General features: G+C 40.6%; 1 protein-coding gene across 2 annotated transcripts in view; it reads left to right on the top strand.

The window, feature by feature from the left end:
* The first annotated feature begins 553 nt into the window (after positions 1 to 553).
* alcam (activated leukocyte cell adhesion molecule) overlaps positions 554 to 22,088 on the top strand; it is a 65,057-nt gene continuing 43,522 nt past the window's right edge. For both annotated transcript variants that reach the window (XM_022745903.1, XM_022745902.1), the window contains exon 1: positions 554 to 894. In XM_022745903.1, coding sequence (XP_022601624.1) covers positions 837 to 894 — 58 coding nt within the window. In that variant the 5' untranslated portion in view covers positions 554 to 836. The remainder of the gene's footprint in view (positions 895 to 22,088) is intronic.

Genomic DNA, 22,088 nt, shown 5'->3' on the forward strand with positions numbered 1-22,088 from the left:
AAGGTTTTTATTGGAGTGCGCAGTCCTCTACTGTGTATGGAGGATAAGCAGAACATACTCGGATCATCTTTTGCATCTTGGCATATTTATTTAATAATAAAGTGCGGACTGATGCGGACGGTTGTGTTGTCCTCTCATCATCATGGCTCACACAGAGCAACTGGCGCTGACTGGGAGCGTGGTGACATCATGTACAGTACTGTACGTACCGTAAACCGTATACATCAGTCTAACATAACACACTTATTGAAATGAAAATTTTCGAGATTGCCATTCTAAAGGTGAATTGACTCAGCCTGCATAATGTCTTACCTAAGGCTCCACTTTGTTCCAAGATACTGATATTGAGATTCTGTCGGTTTATTGCAGACTGTGTAATGTGTGAATGCCACGCTGTTGACGGAGGTTGTTGTAGCGTATTGTTGTACTGTTTCGTGAATGCCCCAAAGCTCTATGCTTCCGCAACGGCATATCAGGCTGTGTGGCTCTGGAATGAGAAAACATGTAGTTCTGCTTTTGGCTGTAGCCTTTCCCTTAGTTTGCTGACCTTCACCAACGAACGGAGTAGCCATTTTCTGGCAGCAAGCAAAAGCCCCGGAGAACTCCCTCCCCCTCCTTCTCCTCCCCTGTCGTCACTCTCTTCCCTGTGGGCTGTCACCTGCGCTGTCTCACTGAGAGACGTAGCCTACTTTGGTATGTTTCGGACTTTCCGCCGCTCCTCCAAACAAGAGTGGCATATCTGTGGGATTTATTTGTTCAGCTCAGACCGACTTCAGCTCCTCATTTCTTGAAGTTCACCAGAGGTATCCACAAACCCTGAAAGCTACTTTATAAGGATGGATTCGGCTGCTTCCCTGTTGCTGGTCTTCGTGAGCATCGAGACGCTTCTTCAAGGTAAGCTATGTTCATGATGTTATAGGAAAAGGTTTCGGGAAGAGGCTGCGCTCTTCTCATGTGGTTTTTACACACGGACAGGCAATACCGTAGTCATCTCATGTGATTTTACTTCTAACAAAGATACCGCTTAGCTGTAATATAAAAACCTGCAGGTTCCAGCACCTTACCGCTCTTATTTTGTAACTGTGTAATACTAATACACGGGCTTATTCATACTAGTTCATATTCATATACTACAGTGACCGAATAAACTGTACCTGACACGTTGAAAAATCCATCATTGGTTTCGACGGTTTTCCCCTAAATAACAATGCAGCCATTTATCATTTTAAAAAAGTGTTTTGAATAGACTTCACCCTCATATTAACTTATCATATGAGTATACCTATGAGTTCATAATTACTTTTGTTAACATTGACTACTGAGTAAATCCATTCCTGTAACTGAACAGGAGACTAAGTTGCAGATGATTTACCTTCCACCAGCCTTCCAAGCAATTATTTTTTAAGAAAACCAACTCCCTGCCAAAAAAACAAAGCCCAGGTCCCCCTTTTGACTTCCTGGGTTGAAAATTTCGTCACTGCTATCAGATCATTTGCTTGTAATTAGGGATATGGTTGTTTAAATTTAGTACCCATGCCTTTGTTCGTGTGTGTTAGTTTGCCTCTGTGTGTGTGAGTTTGTCATTGTTTGAATGGGCCAATAAGAAGCCATAAATAGCCTAACGCTGTCTTATACATGTAATGACTTTTGTCACAGGATAATTTTTCCCTCCCAGGTCTAAATGCTTTAGAATAATACTTGGAAATGAGATTGTCACTCGTTTATTTCTTTCTTCTTTCTTATTGCGTAGAATAGTAGTACTTTGATAGAGAAATTGAATATTCATCATACTTTAAAGAGACCCCTGGGGTCTGTGAAGCTCTATTTTGGGACTCAGTGTTTTAGGCCTGTATAATTTCTGAGGCTGATTGTGGCTTGTCTTGGTGAGAAAACAAGGGCTGGGCTTTGAAAGAGTTCAGACTCATTAAACTGTCAGCACCACTGACTCCACTGACATTTTCTTGTGTCACTCAGGCAGGATAAGTCAGAATAAATGTATAATGTGTATGATAATGTGTTTTTTCCTCTCAACTCTTATCTCTGAGTTGAATCTGCATCACTGGCCACCTCTTGCTGTTCACGGGGCTGTTCTTTGTCAAAGCGACTGGAGGACAGGCAGCTTGTTTGATTGCTGCATGTGTTTTGGAGGGATGGAGGGGGGATGACGTGACACAGCCAGGGGCTCCATCTCCATCACTAGATGCTATCTGGCCTGTCTCTGGATCAGTAACTTCACAGGAGAAGGGAATTCATATTTTGTTTTATTCATTTATTTTTGGTCACATTTCCTTCAATCTGAAATCCATATTTATCCTCCACATAATGACAGATATCAGCAGAGTAGATAGCAACTGAAGTCAGTTTCCATCTGGATCTGTAGCTTTCTTCACATCAAAGAGGGAATGTTTTCAAAGGGACTTTCAAACTCTGATGTTTGAAGCCAAGGGAGGTTTTTCAGGGTGACTTCAGAGTGGTAAGCTGCCAGCAGAAATATGAGGGGTTACAGTGTGTTGAAAACAAATGTGTAGATGAACAGTAAACAGCCATCATTAGTGACAGAGAAAGGCATTTTAAGGTCTTGAATATGCTCCCTTGCTTATATAGTTGTTCTTATGATACTTCCAGTCCTCTCGGAGTTAACTTGGAGGAGTACATGTGCAATTGGTGCCTTGTAGTAGTGGTGGACACAACATATTAGAGGGTACCTGGATGTCCGCACAGGGCCTCATGTGCACCCCCTGTGGATGCAATTTAAGTCGCCTGGACCCTGGCAGACCCTCGCATAGTCACGGATGCAGAAAGTATAACACTAGCTCATGACAGAGGTATTTTTAGGTATTTTGTATTTAAGAGTGTTACTAACAGTGCCTCCTGTAGATAACAGGGGAGTTTCAGGGCTTTGTTTTGCCCGTTATGATGGAAAGGAGGCTCAAATATTAAGACCGCCTTTAGCACTCCATGAAAAAATGCAGCCCCCAAATTGTCATTTGTCTGGTCCCCCTCTGTTGACACAGTGGAGATGTCAGTGTCAAGGGATCCGGCAGGAAAAAATATAGGCTTGTGTGTTGAAAAAAGTTGAATGTAGATCAACTTTTGCCGCAAGAAAATGCGGCCTAATGTTATTCAGCAAAGCGCTGCAGTGGCCATTTATGTACATGCAAGTACACATTCCTGATTAGATTAACATCATATATCTACTGCCTTGTGACTGTTGTAATGAAAGGTAAAATAATTGTCATTGTTCTACTTTTCTATGGTAAAATTCCCTCATATTCCAAAGCTCCTTTGTATTTGGTCTGAACACCTACCAGGACAATCAGAACTCCATAATAGAGAGCTGAAGCCCGGAAGTGACCTTATTTCCACTAATCTCAGCCAGACTGTGTAGACCTACTGTATCTTTCTTTCATTTTTGTGTCTTAAAAGCTGGAAAGTAATATTGTGGTTTTCTTTGCTTCATTGTGGTTAAAATTGCAAGGAGCTGTCATTTTACTGTCCAGTGCAGCAGTAGAGAGGTGGTGAATTTTTAACTACAATATGTGCATGTTTATGCGTTTCAGAAAGATTATTAACAGAAACTTTCAATGGCAAAGCACAGGTATAACTGAAAGCTAGTTGCCAGAAACTAACTGGAGGGCTTTGGCTGTTTGTGGCAAGTCAGATTTGTTTTCACTCTTTTCATGTTTCTGGTATCTCAAAACAAAACAAACAACAAAGGGGGCTCAAAAAAAGCTCAATAAAAGTTAAGTTTGAAAATAAAATGTAACTTTAAAGTATTATATTATTTCTTGAAGAGAAAATTTTCTTCAGTGTAGTGGGGAGAAATGTTGTTAAAAAACTCTTGTAGACTTTTTTAGAAGTTGTGATACATGCTAGATATTTATAAACAACCAGTTAATAAAAGACTCTACAAAACTGCTAAATTGATGCATTGCCAGATCAACAGTTAATCCTTCCAATGGCATGATGTGTCTCCATTTTATTACAAGAGCATCATTTAAATTTCCATTTTTTCATTTGAATCACAGCACTTTTCCCATTACAGTAGTGTTGAGCTTTGATCCTTTTTGAGCACAGATTATTATTCATTCCAGTCAGGCTCTAAGTATGTTCCACACAGGTGCATGTGCTTTCAAATGGAGCTAAGTACCGAATGATATAGGTTGTTGAGGGGAGCTTCACCTGTGTATGTATTATAAGTACACTGACGCTCCCGTCAACCAAACGGATCTCTTAAATTAACTAAAAAATAGGGTCAAAACTGCTCAGTCAGATATGCTAATAGTTGTGGTATGCAGTTGCACTTTAAGTTGCTTGGGGGACAGGATGGTTTGAAATGCTCCATCTGCCCCGACATGTGAAACTGCTGGTCTTTTTCTTGAGGGAAAATACCTTGGTGGGGGGACGGGAGGGATGGTGGGTGGATTTTTGAAGATTGTGGCGGGGGTTGGAGGGGGTTGATGGGCGGGGGATTTTGGAGTGGGGGGTGGGGTTCAGGTGTGTCTCAAAACAGCCCATGAGGCTATTGTGATGTAAAAGGGTACAGAGGTCTACAAGGTTCCTCTATAGGTTAAGACAAGTCCACCTCCCATGAGCTGCTGGTGAAATAATCTGTGAATGTGGTCTAGATAAATGTAAGGGTGTTTTATTTAACTTCTGAAAAGGAGACATTTGGGAGAAACAAGGCTTTCTCCTCCAACAGTGATGTCATCACTGTTGATTTGCCCTCCCAGTCCCTTTTGTCAAGGTGAGAAGCATATCATCAGGCTGTGTGTTGGTCAGGACAGTGGAATTTCCCAAACTCGCACAACAAAAAATTCACCTTACTCACCCAAAGGTCCAAGAACAAGCAGCAGCAGCAGTATAAGAATGAGAAGCATTCAAAAGTGAAACTAAATGACATCATGGGTAAACCCACACACACACGTACACACACACACACGTGCTAACATACACATAGACACTCACACACACACACACACACACACACACACACATTGTATTCACATGAAACAGTATGACTCACCATTAGCGTTTTCCCTCTGTGGTGAGTGTCAGATTGTTCTCATCTTGTAATAGTTTCATGGTGAAAGTCATGTGACAGGTCCAGGGAAACATGACTGTATCAAAAGCAGAAGTTAAGAAGGCAGCATTTACAGGTGAGATAAAGAAAAAAAAATACTGAAAAGCCACAAGCTGGGGGTTTTGGTAGGGGAAGTTGGTGTAGCAGAGCACAAACCCCTAAAAATCCTTTTACACTAAAGCACCATGACAGCGTGAAGAAGAATTATACTTTTAAAGTGCCAGCGTGCCTGAACCAACACTTAAGCTGGGGATACTCTGTACGATTTTAGCCGGTTTTTGACCTGATTTTCATTTTCATGGCCAAATTTCATCTTCGTCGGGCGTCATTTGTTGTGAAGTGTACAGGGGGGAGTGAGGACCGATCATCTGCTCCTGAACGGCCGTCGGTCGGTCGGATGAATCCTCCTTTTTTTACGTTTTGTCATGCCCAAGAAATTATGTTAAGTTACTTTTGTGTTGTCCTGTCTTTATGCTGTCTCGTGACTTCCTGTTTTATTTTGAAATCTTACTTCCCTCTTGTTTCAGATAACTTGCTCCTTCCCCCCCGTGTGTTTCCCGCCAGTCTGATTGCCTGCCACTCCCTGATTGTCTCCACCTGTGTCCCCTTACCTTGTGCTTATTTAGAGTCTGTGTCTCCCTTTGTCCTGTGCTACTTCGTCTTGTTGGATACAGAGAGCCAAGCCATTCCTCGCCTTGAGTCCAAGTCACGTCAGGTTTTTTGAGTTCTTGTTTTGGCCTTGTTATTCCGTCACGCAATTGTTTTCCTCTATCAAGAGGGATTTTTGTTTGTACTTTGCCTAGTAGTTTTTGCCTCCTTTGAGAGTGATTTTGAGTTGTTACTTTTGTTACCATTTTGGATTCGTCTGAACGAGTGATTTTGTGTTGCTACTTTGTCAATAAAAGATTGTTTATTTTGTACTTTGCGGGTCTTGAGTCGTGCATTTGGGTTCACGTCCTTGCTCAGTCGTGACACGTTTCGGCAAACAGGACTAGGCAAATTATCAAGGCAGCATGCTTCCTCTGTCTCTTTAGAATTGTTGCTAAAAAACAATCCAGCCTAGTCAATTTAAGTCAATAGCCAGTCCGAGGGGCCGTTTTTATGTGTAGAGTGTGAGCGCTCAGGTTGTGGCTGTTGACTGGACAGTACAGCGTGAGCACATGAATCGTGAGCTTTAGCTTTACATTGCGGACAATTTACTTGTACAGTGTGAGTTGGAATTAAACAACACGATTTATAAAATCATACAGTATATGCCCAGCGTTAGAAAAAAACGAGATGATGGTCAACGACATTAAAAAAACATCTGTTTGTATTGATAATATGATCGTTTGTTTGTATTTTGTAGGAATTATTTTTTTTATTTTTCAGATTTCTTTTCCCCCTGAAGTTCAGTATATAAGCTTGTATATGGAAAGGTATTGTGCATTTTATGACTAAAGTATGAAACCTTCTCCACTGCTTCTATAAACCATGAAGTGTATTTTCAGACGTGGAGGCATTTCAGATGTGACCTCTGGGAAGTTGTCAATGTTTTTAACAAGCTATTTACCTTAACACCTGGAAATGGTGCGGTCTGCAGTCCTCCTGCAAAATTTGTGCTCTAAGCAAAATTATGTTACATGGCCATAGCAGCAAATATGCATCTTTATGAAATTTTGGCAAAGATATACATAAAATGGAGAAATCAAGCAAAAAATGGAAAAAGGCAATGCTGAGGTCAATGACCTCTCAAGGTCACCAGAGGTCAGATACAGATTGCCTCCATGTCTGAAATAAAACCTCGGGGTATGTACATAATATGCTGAAACTTTCATGCTTTAGTCATAAAATGCACAGTTGTTTTGCCCATCTGCCCCGGCAACACGGAGGCCCTTGTTATTTTGACAGTATTCTGAAGTCCATGGTACTCAATAGAACAAAAAATAAAAATGGTGATCTCGCTAGAAGTGTTGTTCTAGGAGGTATTTCTTTTCGCAAACACGTTAACACCATCTCCACTTGTGTCCGTCCTGAAAATACTTTCGAACAACAGGTTTGGATGAGTAAACTGTGTATAGATTTAGCAAAACTCTCTGAACGGAAATTTTGAGAGCAACACTATTTTTTTAATAAAAGAAGAATTAAAGAACAGTTATACTGACACTCCACCCCTGCAGTCACGTTGACCATAAAATCAGGTGAAATTGATGTCAAATGCACCTGTTGTCACCCCATCACCAGGGCTGCCCAGAGTGTCAGCTGATGTGCTCGGCATGGGATCGTGCAAGCAGTGGAATACAGTGCAACCCTTAGTATCCCATGTGTTGTCAGATGATTCATTAAATTTAACGTGTTCTTCCTAAACGCAATTGTTTTTACAGATTCGTTGCACATCCTGGTGTTGGAGTCCAATCGAGTGATATACAGCCACACTGTAGGCCGTTTGGCTTTAGGCATGTTAATCGTGGTACTGGTTGTATAGGAACCTGTGCCACATTAGCAACGGGATTTGGCAGCTGTTCATGAAGATATTTCAGTTGTGAGATGAGCTGAGATGTTACCTTCTATTAGAGTTAAATCCACTTTCTTAATCCCCCCTGAAACCACACTCCCTACTGCACATAATATTTAAAGTAAAACAGGATTGTAATATTTTTAATTGTTGGTCAAAGATTTTTTTTCTCACATATTTGTATTTGCTTATGCTGTGTGTGTGTGTGTGTGTGTGTTATGTAGATAAGAGGTTGTTCCTACCCAGAAACCCTAGCCATTCAGCGCAGAGAGAACCACTAAGAAGCTCTGTTAGAGAAACTTTAAATAAAAGATAAAATAAATGTATTTACAATGTGCTGCTCACTTTGTAGTTGCTGAGTACATTAGCCATCATGTAGTATATGTTAAGGGTGGAACAGACTGTTAGATCGGCCACCCTCAGGGACAGATACACTCATCAGTCTGATGAATTTTCGCTCATATTCTGTACAAACATGAACCTTGAACTCTGATGCTGAGGACTGAAAAGACCTGTGATTGTTGTTTTATAAACAGTGGTCATTTTTGCAACCTTCAATGTCAATGTTCAATGTTCAATGTTAGCCGGATGGAGTTGGGTGTGCCCCCTAAAATTATCCACTGAGGAGAAAAAGCAAAAATACCTTTAGCATTTAGCGGTGTTTCACCTCCCTGAAGATTTGTCTACATTTGGCTGTTGAGCCCATATTACGTTTCATTGGTAAAATTAACTTTTAAGTTTTCGAACATAGTATAGACTTTGCACAGAATAGTGCTGCGTTCAGGCTCTGTGCCTGAGTTCATGAAGAAATGGAGGTCTCAGGAGTCTTAGTCCTGAGTGGACTAGTAAGTTAGCTGTCAGTCCACTGATACATCTTGGATGAAAGGGTAAAATAGTCTGGCCTGCTGTCTTGATCACATAATCAGCTATTTAGCCAAGGCACATGAGAAAGATAAATTAATTTTAAGCTGACAAATGCAGACTGAACAGCATAATAGCGACATACATGCTGTACAATGGAGCAGTGTGAAAACACCAGGTTTTCTGTGAGCTGAACACACAGACCTGCATATTTATAAGCGTGAGTAGGCCTGATATTTTAGACACAAGCATTTGACTTGTTGTTTGACCTGCATTCCTGAGAAGTACAGGTCAGCTCGGCTCTGTTGAGCTAAAAATGAAAATATACAAGTTACCACATTAAATACTTGATTAGTTGCTTGATTAGCTGCTAAGAAACACAGGCCATTTCTAATAAACATACACATTTTATCAGCCTAAATCTTATCTGTTTTTAAGATGGTCATAACAAGTGTGGAATTAAAAAAAAAAAAAGAAGAAGATTAAAACAGGATAGTCACTCTGGCAATGGACATTTAGATTTCTCAGTGAGACGTCTGCTCTTCCACTTACTACAGCTTCTATAACAACATATAATAATATATCATTTCTGCGGACTAGTCCTGATCCTCTTAAAAGCAGTTGGTTTTGACGGGGGAGCATTTCTCTGCATGCCAAAGGATTGTGTTACACATTGTATATGAAGGTAGAGTACCAGCATGCCTGGGGGGCAGAGGTCACAACACTGAGTTTTGGACTAATGCTATACAGGCGTGTGTGTGGAGTGTGTGTTGAAGCTTCTGCCTGGCTGACAGAGTAGTGGCTGACAACATGGGCACCACAAGAGACAAGAAAGTGGGTCATGTTGACATTGTTAGCTACTTTTAATTGGTGCGTGAGTGGCTTCACAAAGCAAGCATTCATCTTGTGTTTTCCCCTGAAGCTTCCAAATGTTTGATGAAAGCAATAAAGTTGTAAATCACCATGTTTGTGTTAAGCCACTTCCAGCTGAAGTGTGCACTACCTTGCATCAGTTAATAAATACTTCTCCGGTATTTCAGCTCTTGGATTCTTTGTCAGCTTCAAAATAATGTTGTTGCTTTGGATTGACTTGAATGAGCCTGCAAGGGTTTGAACGACAGCTGGCAATGCAGCTTCATATTCCATTATATATGTATATACTGTATATGAATATGTCACTGAAGACATGATGAATAATTTCTTATGTCTTTTATTGTCAAATACTTTGTCTTACTTTTTGGGTTGTACAGAGATGAGCATGAGATGTAGCGAAGCTTTCAAACCAGTTAATTAACACAACTTGTGTGGAGGAGAGAGTTGTTGCCAAAATGACAGTTTTTTTTCTTTTGAATACAAAAACAAAGCAAAGCTTAAACAAATCTTAGAAATATAGCACTCCTAAAAAAACAAATTTTTCTTCCCTTGACAAATATATCAAGGGAAGAAAATTGAAAATGCTCTGTACTTTATTCCCGGTGTTGTTTTTCTAGAGAGGGGTAAAACACCCACTGTTGTCTGTTGGTTGTCTAACCACTGCAAAAACGATAAATGAACCTCGATGCATGGGGTCGCTAACAACAAATCAGAGGAGGGTTCAGCTGCATAAACATACGTCTCATTTTCCTCATTTCAGAAGGGCTTAGTCCATTCAGCAGTTTAGGATATGTCATGCAAAAACTGAAAGAATGAGGCAGTTTGATATTAGGTACATCATTGTGACAGTCTTAGGTTAAAGCTAGGTGAGATTTTGGTACGGCAAAAGGGGGCGGGTCTGCAAAATGGAGCTTTTCATCTTCCAATCCGAAGTAATGTAATGGGTAGTCACGGTTAGGACACTTTAGTGGTCCTGGAGGTCCATCCATCAGTAGTAAGAGCTATGTAGGCTGTGTCGGACAACTCTTTGACAATGTCTCGTAGTGTCTCTTCATAAAGCCTTCATAAGGCTGTTTAAAAGCTGCAGCGAGTAGAAGTTGTTCTTTCCTACCCGACTCTCAACTCGACTTGCTGTCAATTGACACACTGGGGTGATGTCTCCGTTGGTGAGCCAACATATTGGACGTGTTGCTGCTAGCATTAACAAAACTTCCCTAGGTTACTGGCGCAAGGCTTTTTTGTAAATACCCTTAACTGAACAATATACACATGCCCCGAACCGAGACAAGCGAACCGAACGGGACGGATTCTTTTCATTAATCGTTCCATCCCTACTACCTGCAGCAGTATCTGTGGAGTTAAGACAGATGTGAATTTGAAGAAGGAGGAACTGAAAGTCCTGACCTTGGGCTGTGATGGGAGGAAAGCCTAGATTCATCTTCTTTTAATTGGGTTTCTAGTGTACTGTGGCCCTGACAGAGAACAATATCAGTAGGAACAGAATGTCAGACGCAGCTAGTGTCTTCGGATCTGACTCAGTTAAGGTCACTTTGAAAAGAAAAAGCATCGATATTAAAGCATCTGTTTGATTTTCTTCCTCTGTTTTCAAATTGCTGCACTGTGAGCTTGGACAAATTGCCGCCCTCCAACTGCAAAATTCTGTCTGAGCCAATGCGGTTGTGACATACTGAGCATGAAAGATTTGTCATCCCAGCATAAACTATACTTTTTATCTGGTAAATGTTTAACCCCACGCAAGCAAGATTTTTTAACAAAAACACACATATTTATATCAGAACCTTAAAATTAAAAGCTCACAAAATATTCATAAAGGCCACTATACTATAGAATTCATGAGGCATTTTGCCATCCATAACACAAGATTTGTGATGTGATGTCTATACAAGACCGTCCTTCCTTTGAGGCTGTATTTTGCTGTTGTCCCTCCAACACTGTTTGTGTTGGTAATCCTATACCTTATGCAGCCTGAAGCCCAGGGTTTTGGTTTTAAACACAGCCACCTCATTGCTTGTGAAGCAGTTGGTGGTACAACATGATGCTTCACATGATGCTGTTGAGCTGGGTCGCCGCAATATTTATATTTTCATTATCATTATCATTATCTCTCCAGCCACTGCGTGTTAAAACCACTCACTCATGCTTTTGAGAACATCTGGGAAGGTGAACAAAAAGTGATGTTAAAATCATGTAAACGTCGGCTTTAATACACTCCTAAAGACTTGGTACTCTGGCCTTGACTCCTCTCTCGCGCTCTGATCCTCTCCTCCACAGGCACCTTCCACTTGAGAACTAGGCCTACTTTAAATCCGGACAAATTAATCGTATCTCGTCAGTAACATGAATTAACATTTTTTTCCCATATTAGATTAAATAATGATGTTTGCACTCCGCACTTTTCACCCGTCCTCGCGTATTCTTCTTCTTTGGCAATTTCGGATGGCTCTGTCTGATGCACGGATTTCGATACAGCGCCACTACATTGCCGTACTGGCATACAGTCGCAATTGCAGTTACAAACGTCAAATCCACCGAGTACTGAGAAAAAACAAGTAGACCTATTAGAATTATGTCTGGAGGCGGAGGTGGCACAAAATTTGACGGAGGCGGACACCTCGCAGTTCTCTATGCATTAATATCTATATTCATTGAGCATTATCAAGAGGAGATTTAAAGAGAAAGAGTTCCCTCCCTCTGATCTGTGGTGACATATAGATGTGTGGAGAACAAAGTAGAAAAGGTGAAAAGGGTGTCTACCACAGCTGCTAATAACACCATATTGTAATGTCAGGTACATGTGAATGCTATAATTGAGACAGTTATTCATATATATGCAGTTATTACAGTTGCAGTTACTGCAGCAGTTCGGGGATAGACAAAGGTCAGGATCTCAAGAAAGATCTGATATATCTCAATAATAATTTCAGCCAATCAATTTTTATTCTTCTTCTGTAACTATTGTGCTATGTTTATGTGCTGAAATTTTACTCTGAGTTGGAGGAGACCTGTGTTGGCAGCTAAATGCTGCAGCTTTTTAATGTGTGTGGTTTTGACTGAATATTAAATAGAATCTACAGCTTTGAAATTTGGAGTGTTTGATGTTGACAGCAGCTGAGTTTGGGCTCTGCCATTGGCCTTTCAGTTCTTTTTACTTTGGTGTTTTAAGATGTGGCTGATTATCGTTAAAATTGATATTGATAATATATTGAATATTAATACTGTTTTAACTATCATACACCATATTGGAATGATTGATCTGAAATTAAGTGTTTGAGTCTCTTTAGTTAAAGAATGACTCAAATTCACCTTTGAAAGTTTTACTTATGGAAACCTTCCTCTTTAGTAAACAAGCACTTTAAACTGGAGCAAAAGGAGCAAACTGGCCTTAATTTCGAGTACACCCTAAAATATTAGCATTTTAAGAGTTTCTTTGGTACAATTGATTTTCGGTCAGCAAAATATGTCCACATCATTGCTGGGTATGTGAAAAATAAGGCTGAGGGAATTGGAAGTTATGCTGATAGAGCACCTAGATCTGCATCTGAATTTGAAATGGTTGCACTAGGTTCAGCATTCTGTTCAGACTTTTCTTTACTGGAGCTGCAAGTCCATACAGTAATTATGTGCCAGTAATGCAATAGCATTGAAGGCATATATTATTACTAGAAAATTCCGGGAGAAATTTTCAATGTGCCTGCTGCTTGGTGCATTTACTTTATTCCTCTCATTTCAATCTGTACAAAAGACGTTACTTTGAGTTTCATTAATGTCGTAGAGACTTTTCCTGACACTGACCTCAGTCACTGCAGTTGTCCCCCCAAATGCCTTTTGAAGCTGTCACAACTAGCCAAAATAACCTCACACTGATGGTTTCAAACCCAAATTTGTCCCCACAACCATAGCAAGACATGCCCTAACAGAAGTTAATCTGCATTAAAGCTATAGCACTATATCCCTATATAGACGATAGCTTCTAAGATCAAACTTTTAAGACCTACCTTACCTCTTACCTTTTTGAGACTCTTATTTTGAAAGTGTCTGTGCTTCTGTGTTTGGCAGTATAAATTGCATAAGGTTTTGTACAACAGCTAATAATTCCCTTTAACCATGTTGAGACTTTTATTTTCAAGGTTAATCCAATTCGTGGAGATGGTGTTTGTGTGTTTCTGTCAGTATATAGTTTGTGTGTATGTGTATGTGTGTGTGTGTGTGTGTGTGTGTGTGTGTGTGTGTGTGTGTGTGTGTGTGTGTGTGTGTGTGTGTGTGTGTGTGTGTGTGTTGTGGTAGAGCTGCCCAACAGAACCTCCAGTAAGTTCTTTTTACCTGGTTGAGACTCTTATTTTGGAGGTGAATATCAAAAAAGTAAGATGGTGTCTGTGCGTGTGTATATTGTTGTGTGTGCCAGTCTACAGTCTACAGTCTAGAGTAAGGCCAAATCAAGACCAGACCCTGATGTTCTCTCTGATGCCAGGGGTATTAAAGTTTAATTTTAACTTTGGGACTGGATAGGAACCATGGAAGCTCTGTTGGCCTTATTGAGGAAATACCAGAGTGATCTCCTAGGGACCAGTCAGAGATAACACCCACCACCATCAAGCTGTCTCTTCGAATAGTACAACACTCAGGTATTTCATACTGGACTACCTTTTCTATGAGACAACACTTAACTCAACAGCAGAGTGTAGCAGCAGCAGCTCATGAGTCAGTCACTCTGACATTTCTTTACCTTTTAACTCTTTTGCTGAAAGCCACTACAAGGTTTTTACAAACCTGTTTACCACTAATAAGAAATCAGGGTGGGATTTCTGTTTCAAGGGATATTTTTTGGGGGATGTATATCTCTCTTCACCTAGTAGAGCAAGACAAAGAACACACACTGTCACAAAAGTGGTTGAAACTGGTAGTACAGCTTTACTGCACACTACTGTGGTCACCCAAGTAAAAGATGAGGCTATGAAAGAAAGACAGCCTTTACCTCATTTACCGTGGGGGGGGGGGGGGGGGGCAACTGGTGCCACAGCACATCCACAGGAACTTAAACATGACATTGAAAGATACAACTTCATCCGATATTGATGTTCACAGGAACGGGGGGCAACCCTGATCCACCTGTTTGAAGAGCCGCAAAAAGGTGCAAGGTCAGATTGCGACTGCAGAAGAGATAGCATTTGTAGGTTCTTCTCTTTTGCTCAATTTCAGATGGCTCTTGCCTTGATGCAGCGGATTACCATACACGCCCAGTGCATTGCCGTAATGGCATTAATAGCCGCAATTGCAGTTATAATCATACCGAGTTACCGAGAAAACAGTAACTAGGAATTATTAGTAGTAAATAGAAAATTAAGTTCTACAGTGTGATACAGCACACATGTAACATGGCTCAGACTGCCAAATAAAAAATAAATAAAAATTGACAAAGGAAGATTTGCACTGGTGTGGCGCTCATCGTGTCCACACTAATACTTGTTTGGGCCGGTTAATTTCTTACTTTCTGTGTGTGTTGAACCGGGATATTTTGTCAAACGATGAAACAAAATTGTGGTGTTGTCTTTGATGGGACATGTCTGCAGGCACAGTTTTCAAGTGCACATTGCTCTGTTTTTTTTTTGGACTGTAAATAGCCAAAAATATTCCAAACTACTGAAGTTGAGTGGATCTCTTGTGTTGAAGATTACTTTGTCCTTTGAGCTGCGTTCTGCTGTTTCTTGGCAGTGTTTGCTTATTTCGCCGTTTTTTTTTTTTCATTTTTTTTTTTTTTTTTTTTTATTATTACACGTTTTTTTTTTTTTTTTTTTTTTTTTTTTTTTTTTTTTTTTTAACTTTTTTTATTTTCTTTTTTTTTTAACATAACGAAATTTTTTTTTTTTTTTTTTTTTTCTTATGCTTACTCGTCAACTTCAAGCCCGTCAGCCACTGCATGCGTCTGCTAAATAATATCACATGCTTGGCCTGCATTTATACTCTCACTGTGGCAATCCTTTAAACTTGCGTAATGCGGACCTCTATTCTGTGACATGATTGGCAGTTCGTGAATTAATTTGGGGTGTTGTTATAAGATGTAAATTTAATTATACAAACCTTTATCGAACCATTGTTTTAAGGTGTTCTATCGAGTGAAAATAATTTCGACAGTAGCTATTGCAAAATCGTTCTAATCGCCCAGCCCTATTGCAACCTGTAGGAAATGTGAATAATTTTGTTGAATGAGCCAGTTGTATGCGTAGAACTGTATTGTTCTTCTCGCGCCTGGAGATTTCAGATTTCAGAAGTATTTTTGCGAATGTTACAAACTTGCAGAGATCTTAGGGCTGATCATAGAAAGACAATTGTGCGTTAGTGCTCAAGGGCAAAAGATTCCAACTTGAGCTCTACTGAACAGCAGTCTGAATCCTGAGACACTATCTCTGAGATTTGGGATTAAAGTTTTCAAATAATGGCTCATCCAGGAGATGGGGACATTACTGTCTCTGTTGTAGGGATGTCACGATACCGAGAGAAATTTAGTAGTTTGATATAATAGCAGTTGAAATCCACGATTTTCCGATACGCGTTTGTCCATAGCCACAGTAAAAAAAAAAAAAAAAAAATAAATTTCCATGTCCTCAGTTTCACTTCCTTTATTCGAAAAAATACAAATAAAAAAACAAAAAACAAAGAACTGTGGCACATAGCCTTCAACGACATTTAAAATGAACAGTACTGTGGCTAAAATGTAACACAATTTAACTTTTATGAACAGCATTTTAACTGTGGTTTGGGAAAGTGCGAAGGACCGTTTCATTATGGGCTTTTGCGGTCTATTAATCAACCTGTCCTCATTATCTGGCGAAATAATAGGATACATAAGAATGAAACAACTTGACTCTGGCAAAAATAATAAGTGGCTATGTTAGCCTTCAAGTATTAAAGTAACAATACTTTGCCTAAAAATATAACCAGTAAAACTTTTTATTAAGACAGAGCAATTTCAACGCTGGTTTTGAAAAAGTGCGAAGGCACCGTTACATACGGGCTTTTTCGGGTCATTAATCACCCCTCGATCATGCCGCTCGATAAGCAAAATGATCTCCATTAACTCGACTCTTGCGTGTGGCTTTTTTCGGTTGTCACTGGAGCCAAGGTGCGGATCGCAGCTGGACAAGTTGTGTGCTGATAGTTGTTCTCATCTTCCATTTGTTGAGTTGCAGCTAACTAGCAATGCCTAGAAGTGGACGTTCCTCATCCTCCCTTTTGCAGACAACAGAGCTTATACCAAAGGAAACTGCCTTTGAAAGTGTTCCGAGTCAGCTCACAAATGTTGCGCTAGCTGATGCAGTAATTAGTGTGAATGTTGAATTTTCCACATGTTTTTATGGGGTAGATTACTCACGTTTGAGGCAAGACACTTTTTGCACACATGAAGTAAGTTGCCTAACAAAACGAAAAATCATAGAAGAGCAATGAAAATCATACCAGATTAATGACCATCCTGCTTGTGCTGCGCAAAAAGACATGCGCAACGAGCACCTGGTAGAGATCATTCGAACTGGTCTGAGTAAATCACGAATGTCAATCTTATGTTACAGTATCTTAAGATTAGTGACTAATACATCTCATCAACGTGTATGTCCGTGGCGTACATTCGATGCACCGAAATGTGCGGATGACCGAAAGGTGCCGTCCTGTTTCGCCATATGTCGATCGACTTGGCTACGCGAGAGAGTATCGGTTCTTAGTGACAACCTACTCTGCAGATCAAACCTCTGGTTAGGCATGTATATAGTGTTCGTAGCATGTCTTTGCTATGTTGTGGGACAATTTAAGTTCAAATCCATCAGTGTGAGGTTGATTTTGGGGGCCGGTCGTGACAGTGGCTTTTGTACAGATTGAAAACGTGTGGAAGTAAAGTACACTGCAGCCAAGCAGCAGGCCATTCCAAATTTTTGCAGGAATGTGTTCTAGGTATACTTCTTTATACTCGTGCCTGTTGCATTGGTGTAAATTGGTTGGCATCACCTTGAGGTATGCATAATTTCGCAACAGAAACAGATTGGCGTCAGTGGTGCTGCTGAATTTCCTGTAGTTTTTTTCATGGTTAACTCACCGAGTCTCAAACCTGAAGAAACACATTCATGCTACCCACTTAATTCCTTCCCAAACAAGTAATTCTATAGTCAACCACTGTTGCCTTCAGTCTTAACATGTTGCTAAGCTAAAGCCTTTGTCTGGCTTTGTCCAATTTTAGAGCTGTACTGTGAAATACACTTAGGCCTGGTACCTGACGAGCTGAAGAGCTAAAAAATATGTGAAGCTTAACCACTGCTAATCAAAACTAACTTCTGCTTACCACTGACTCCGTTTTGGTCTTATATTGTTCTTCTATATTGTTTTTACACGTGAAATGAGGCAAAGTGTAAAACCTTTGCATTTATTGACACTTCTTTGCTGCCCCTGTCTTACTTTCCATGAGTAATAATGTGCACAGTGATATATCTTTGCCTGTTTTTTCTGGCTGCTGAATCTTATTAACTCTTGCTCTGTTTTTTAACTAAACCAATGATAAGTTTATGCTGCCAAATTAAGTGGATTTGTTTCAAAGTTACAAATAAAATTTGACTTTAGCAATGCCTTAACCTCATTAAGGGCATTGTGTGGTGTAATAGGCTTTTTTAACCTATGAAAAAAGGCACAGAGACACAATTCTCCCTGAGTTGAAACTCAGTTGTTTGTAATGGTGGGGGAGTGAGCATGAAGTCACCAGTTGTTTTCAGCTTGCATCTTTAAAGCCATTGTGATACAAGTTGTATGACTGCTGTCTTGTTTGTTTAATTTTTGGTAGACACAAACACACAGAGTGACATAGGGGAGGTGTAGAGGCAAAGGGTGGTAAGATGTGGAGTGGAGCGCTCGTGCCAGGTGACGCTGTTGTAACATCTGGAAAACCAAGCAATCTTTTCATCATCTTTTCTGATAAATTTTAAAAATCAAATAAATGGACACAGTCATTGAAAACAAGGAAGGAGATGTATCTTCTATGAGAAGAGAAAAAACATAACAGGCAGCATTGAGTTTTCCAGTCAGTTGAGCCAAAAGAGTTGCTTTAGTGTTTCTGAAGATTGTCCCCAGAAAAAGCCCTTCTTATACGCATTAGAAAATAGCTTTCTATGGGTTTTGATGATAACAATTTTTTTTTTTTTTAATTTTAATCGCTTTTGTTATCTGCATAGTTCCAAAGAGTAAGGGCTAAGATAGACGCTGTTCCATGGGCTGATGGGATCTGATGAGGGTGGATTTTGTCTGTTGCCATTCACAGGTCTGTGTTACATCTCTTTTCCTCCATATCAGCGGAGGCTTAGAGACACCAGAGCATTAAGGCTGCTGATGGAGTTTTCACTATACCATTTCTGGAGAGCATCATTGACAGCTCTGTGTCCATTCATATCCAGTCTGAACAACATGGAGAGCTGGCCATGAGTTAACTGTTTCTAGTAATGGACGCTCGTGGCTTACTTGTCAACTTGTTGCCATTCACTTTCCTTCAAACTGACACAAGTGCATGGCCTATGAAGCCCACCAACATACAAGCTAGGCAATCTGCTGAAGGTGAAGATGTCTCTTCCTGGCTCCTGAATTGACTTGTCTCCTGAGCTCAGGAAACAAAATGTTCACAGTGGTCCATTGTTTTTGTGCAACATTATGTGGTTACGTAAGTAATGAAAGGCACTTAGGTTTTTTTTTTTTAACAAGAAGAGACTTATGTTGTGTCGTCTCCAACCTGAGGAGCATAATGTTGTCTCTAGGACATACTGGTGCATTTTCCCATACAGAAATGAATTAGCCTCAGTTCTGCAAAGCGTACTTGCCTTCATGCACGCCACCTCCCTATTCCAAGCTCCGCGCGATATATGAAGGCGACACACACGAGTCCAAAGATGTTGACCGCTGATTGGACCTTTATGTGAAGTACTTTGTGTTACATTCCTGAGAAGTTTGAAAGAATTTGCCTTTGTCTTGGGCAATGTTAAAAGAAAGTGTGATACATCTGCCCCTTGAAACGCGGATCTGCAACCAAAGTTTTAATGGCGTTCTTTTTGGACCTGCTGTCCCAGACCTCCACCCAGCATGGTGCTAATCAATTCAGTACGCACGTTTTTGTGTAATCCTGGCTGAACAAACCAAAATAATCAAGTGACAAGCCAAACCAACAGAATCAGTATACCATGACTGCCTTGGCGGAGCTTAAGTTAAATGGAGATATTTCTCTTTTCAGATTGCATAGAAATTGAACTGCTCTGATCAGCCTGTTGAAAAACGACAGAAACTTGAGCTCACATTTCATGCTGATTTAAGAACAGTAAGCGACTCTGAGAGAGTCCAGAAAACTTGTCCCACAATAGAAAGTTGCCGCAAGCAGAAAACATACGCATTGAGTTATGGGTCAGCAGCATAAAAAATCACGAATCACTTCACTTTTTTAACCCCTCACCTTTCTTTTCTAGCTTGTAAACCAGTGGGCGTCTCTTAACCATCTCTCTTCTCTCTGTCATGGCTGAACATATAATAGTCTGACTCCCTCAGACCCATCTCTGTCGCGTGCAATGTCTCAGCATTGCTCGTTAAAACAATATTGATAGCATGGTACAAAAGCAGCTGTAAGGAAGAGCCCCCCCCAACCTCTCACCCCCTAATTCTAACCCTACACCAACCCCCACCGACAGAGGGCACTCAGAGGTCTTTAGGGACAAGGACGCTGGTTTGACCTCCCCATGACCTATCGTTAATCATTTCTAGATCTATAGTGCGTAGTAGAGAAAGGTTGTATGCTACGCCTCTGGAGAAAGTCTGTTCCTTCTGCTCCAGTCATATCGAACTTATCCAGCAGGTGTCTCTCGTGATACGATAATAATCTCCCATATGCTTGCGTAGCCACTCTCTGTCAGTTACCATATTAAACTAATTGCCAGATACCTTTTCAATGCTAGGAAGAGACTCTTTTTTCCTCACTTTTAGCATTGAGCTACATCCCGCCACGAATAAAGCATTTGGACAAATAGCACCACCGTCCGCCCGGTCCGCCTGAGCATCGAACGAACCAGGCCCCACCATTAATTGATGTGCAGACGGCAAACGATACTGCATGCGCAACACAACCATAAGACGACTCGAATAAGGGTTTTTTTCCTCATATTCTAGGCCGAACCGTCTGCACCACCACGCCATGGATCGAGACATCCCTCCAAACCGTCTTCTTTGACTCTGGTCCTCACAGAGGCTTTTTGTTTTAAAAAAAAATCCAATATGAACTTACTGAATAAATAAAGTTGCATAAATACCGATGTACATTATACTATAACTACAGCTCTAACGATGGAACATACGTTAGGATATACCATCAAATGTTTTTTGTCATCCATCGATCTAATAATTCTCAACACGCTCAATTTAGAATTCTACTGATAAGGTGTTTCATTGTGTTTACGAAGATAGAGTTTCAGTTAATATACCACCAAGAATAGGTTGTGATGAATCTGAATTAAAATTCAAAATTACCTTTTCATTATTACTCAAGAGGTTATGTTTGTGGTCCTCTGTAAAATCAGCTTTTAATAGAATGTATGCACTGGCAACAAGTATCAGCAAGTCCGCATAGGCTCATGTTTTTTTAGCAATATATTTGTATATATTAGCATATTTTTGCGAATGATGTTTTTTAGTTCTACCGGCTTCTTTGTTTCATCTGACGATGGAGAAAATAATGTACCAAAGGAAGAACTCCTGGCTTTAAAGTTTACCAGATATGGAGTTAAACATCCCATCTCCACTGCCTGAGCTGAAGAAGCCCGTTCTGTGGATGCACGAGCCCGGGGGCTAGAGCTAAAGGCTAGGAGATTGAAGATATAAGCTTTTCTAACATCGTCCTCATGGGAAAAATGTCAACTCCCCGGCTGACAAGTGGCATGAAACTGGAGGCACTTGTGAAGAACCCCAGCGAGCATATTGGTGAGTGTAGTCTCATGTGTTTCACGAGAACCTGGTTAAACGACAACTACTCCGACCGTTGTGTGGATTTACCAGCTTCACTGCAGTACGAGTTGGGACCGAGAGACACACGCAGAGACAGTGCGGAAAGAATAAAGGTGGAGGCGACTGGTTCTGGCCTTGTGAAACAATAGATGGTTGTAACACCAGTCAGATCACAGTGAACGGAGAAGATCTGCATATTGGGATATATTGAACTGTTGGAGGTTGATCAGACGGCACTGATTGTACGAGGATTACTCTACAAACATCGTCGCCATTGTTGTTTAACATTCAACCAATGAGCAGACCTGCAGTTTGCGTGAGTGACGTCATCCATGAGACCGCAGCACCCTGAATGCATTCATTGCAATATTCAGGGGAATTTTAACGCATGTCCTCTCACGCTCTTCACCTGGAATTGGCTTCACTCAGTTAGTGTTGGACTGTCCCACAAGGGAAAATAAGACACTAAGGAATCTGTTGTATGCAAATGTCCAAGGCCTAAATCCTCCAACAACACAACGAACGGAACACTGACGCGATGGGCACGCGCCACACTCACGCGCACAGCAGCCATTTCGGACTTGCTTTGTACACACAGATTAGGTGTCTTATTTTCCCAGTTGTGGGACAGTCATACATACTGAGTGACCAGCCAATTCAGTGAGCAGGGTGAGAGTGACAGGGTGGTTAAAATCCCCTGATTATTGCAATGAATGCAATTCAGGTGCTGCACCACACCTCATGGATGGACGTCAC

Source organism: Seriola dumerili, unplaced genomic scaffold (genome assembly GCF_002260705.1).
Source record: "Seriola dumerili isolate Sdu_G_001 unplaced genomic scaffold, Sdu_1.0 BDQW01000091.1, whole genome shotgun sequence".
Taxonomy (NCBI): Eukaryota; Metazoa; Chordata; class Actinopteri; order Carangiformes; family Carangidae; genus Seriola; species Seriola dumerili.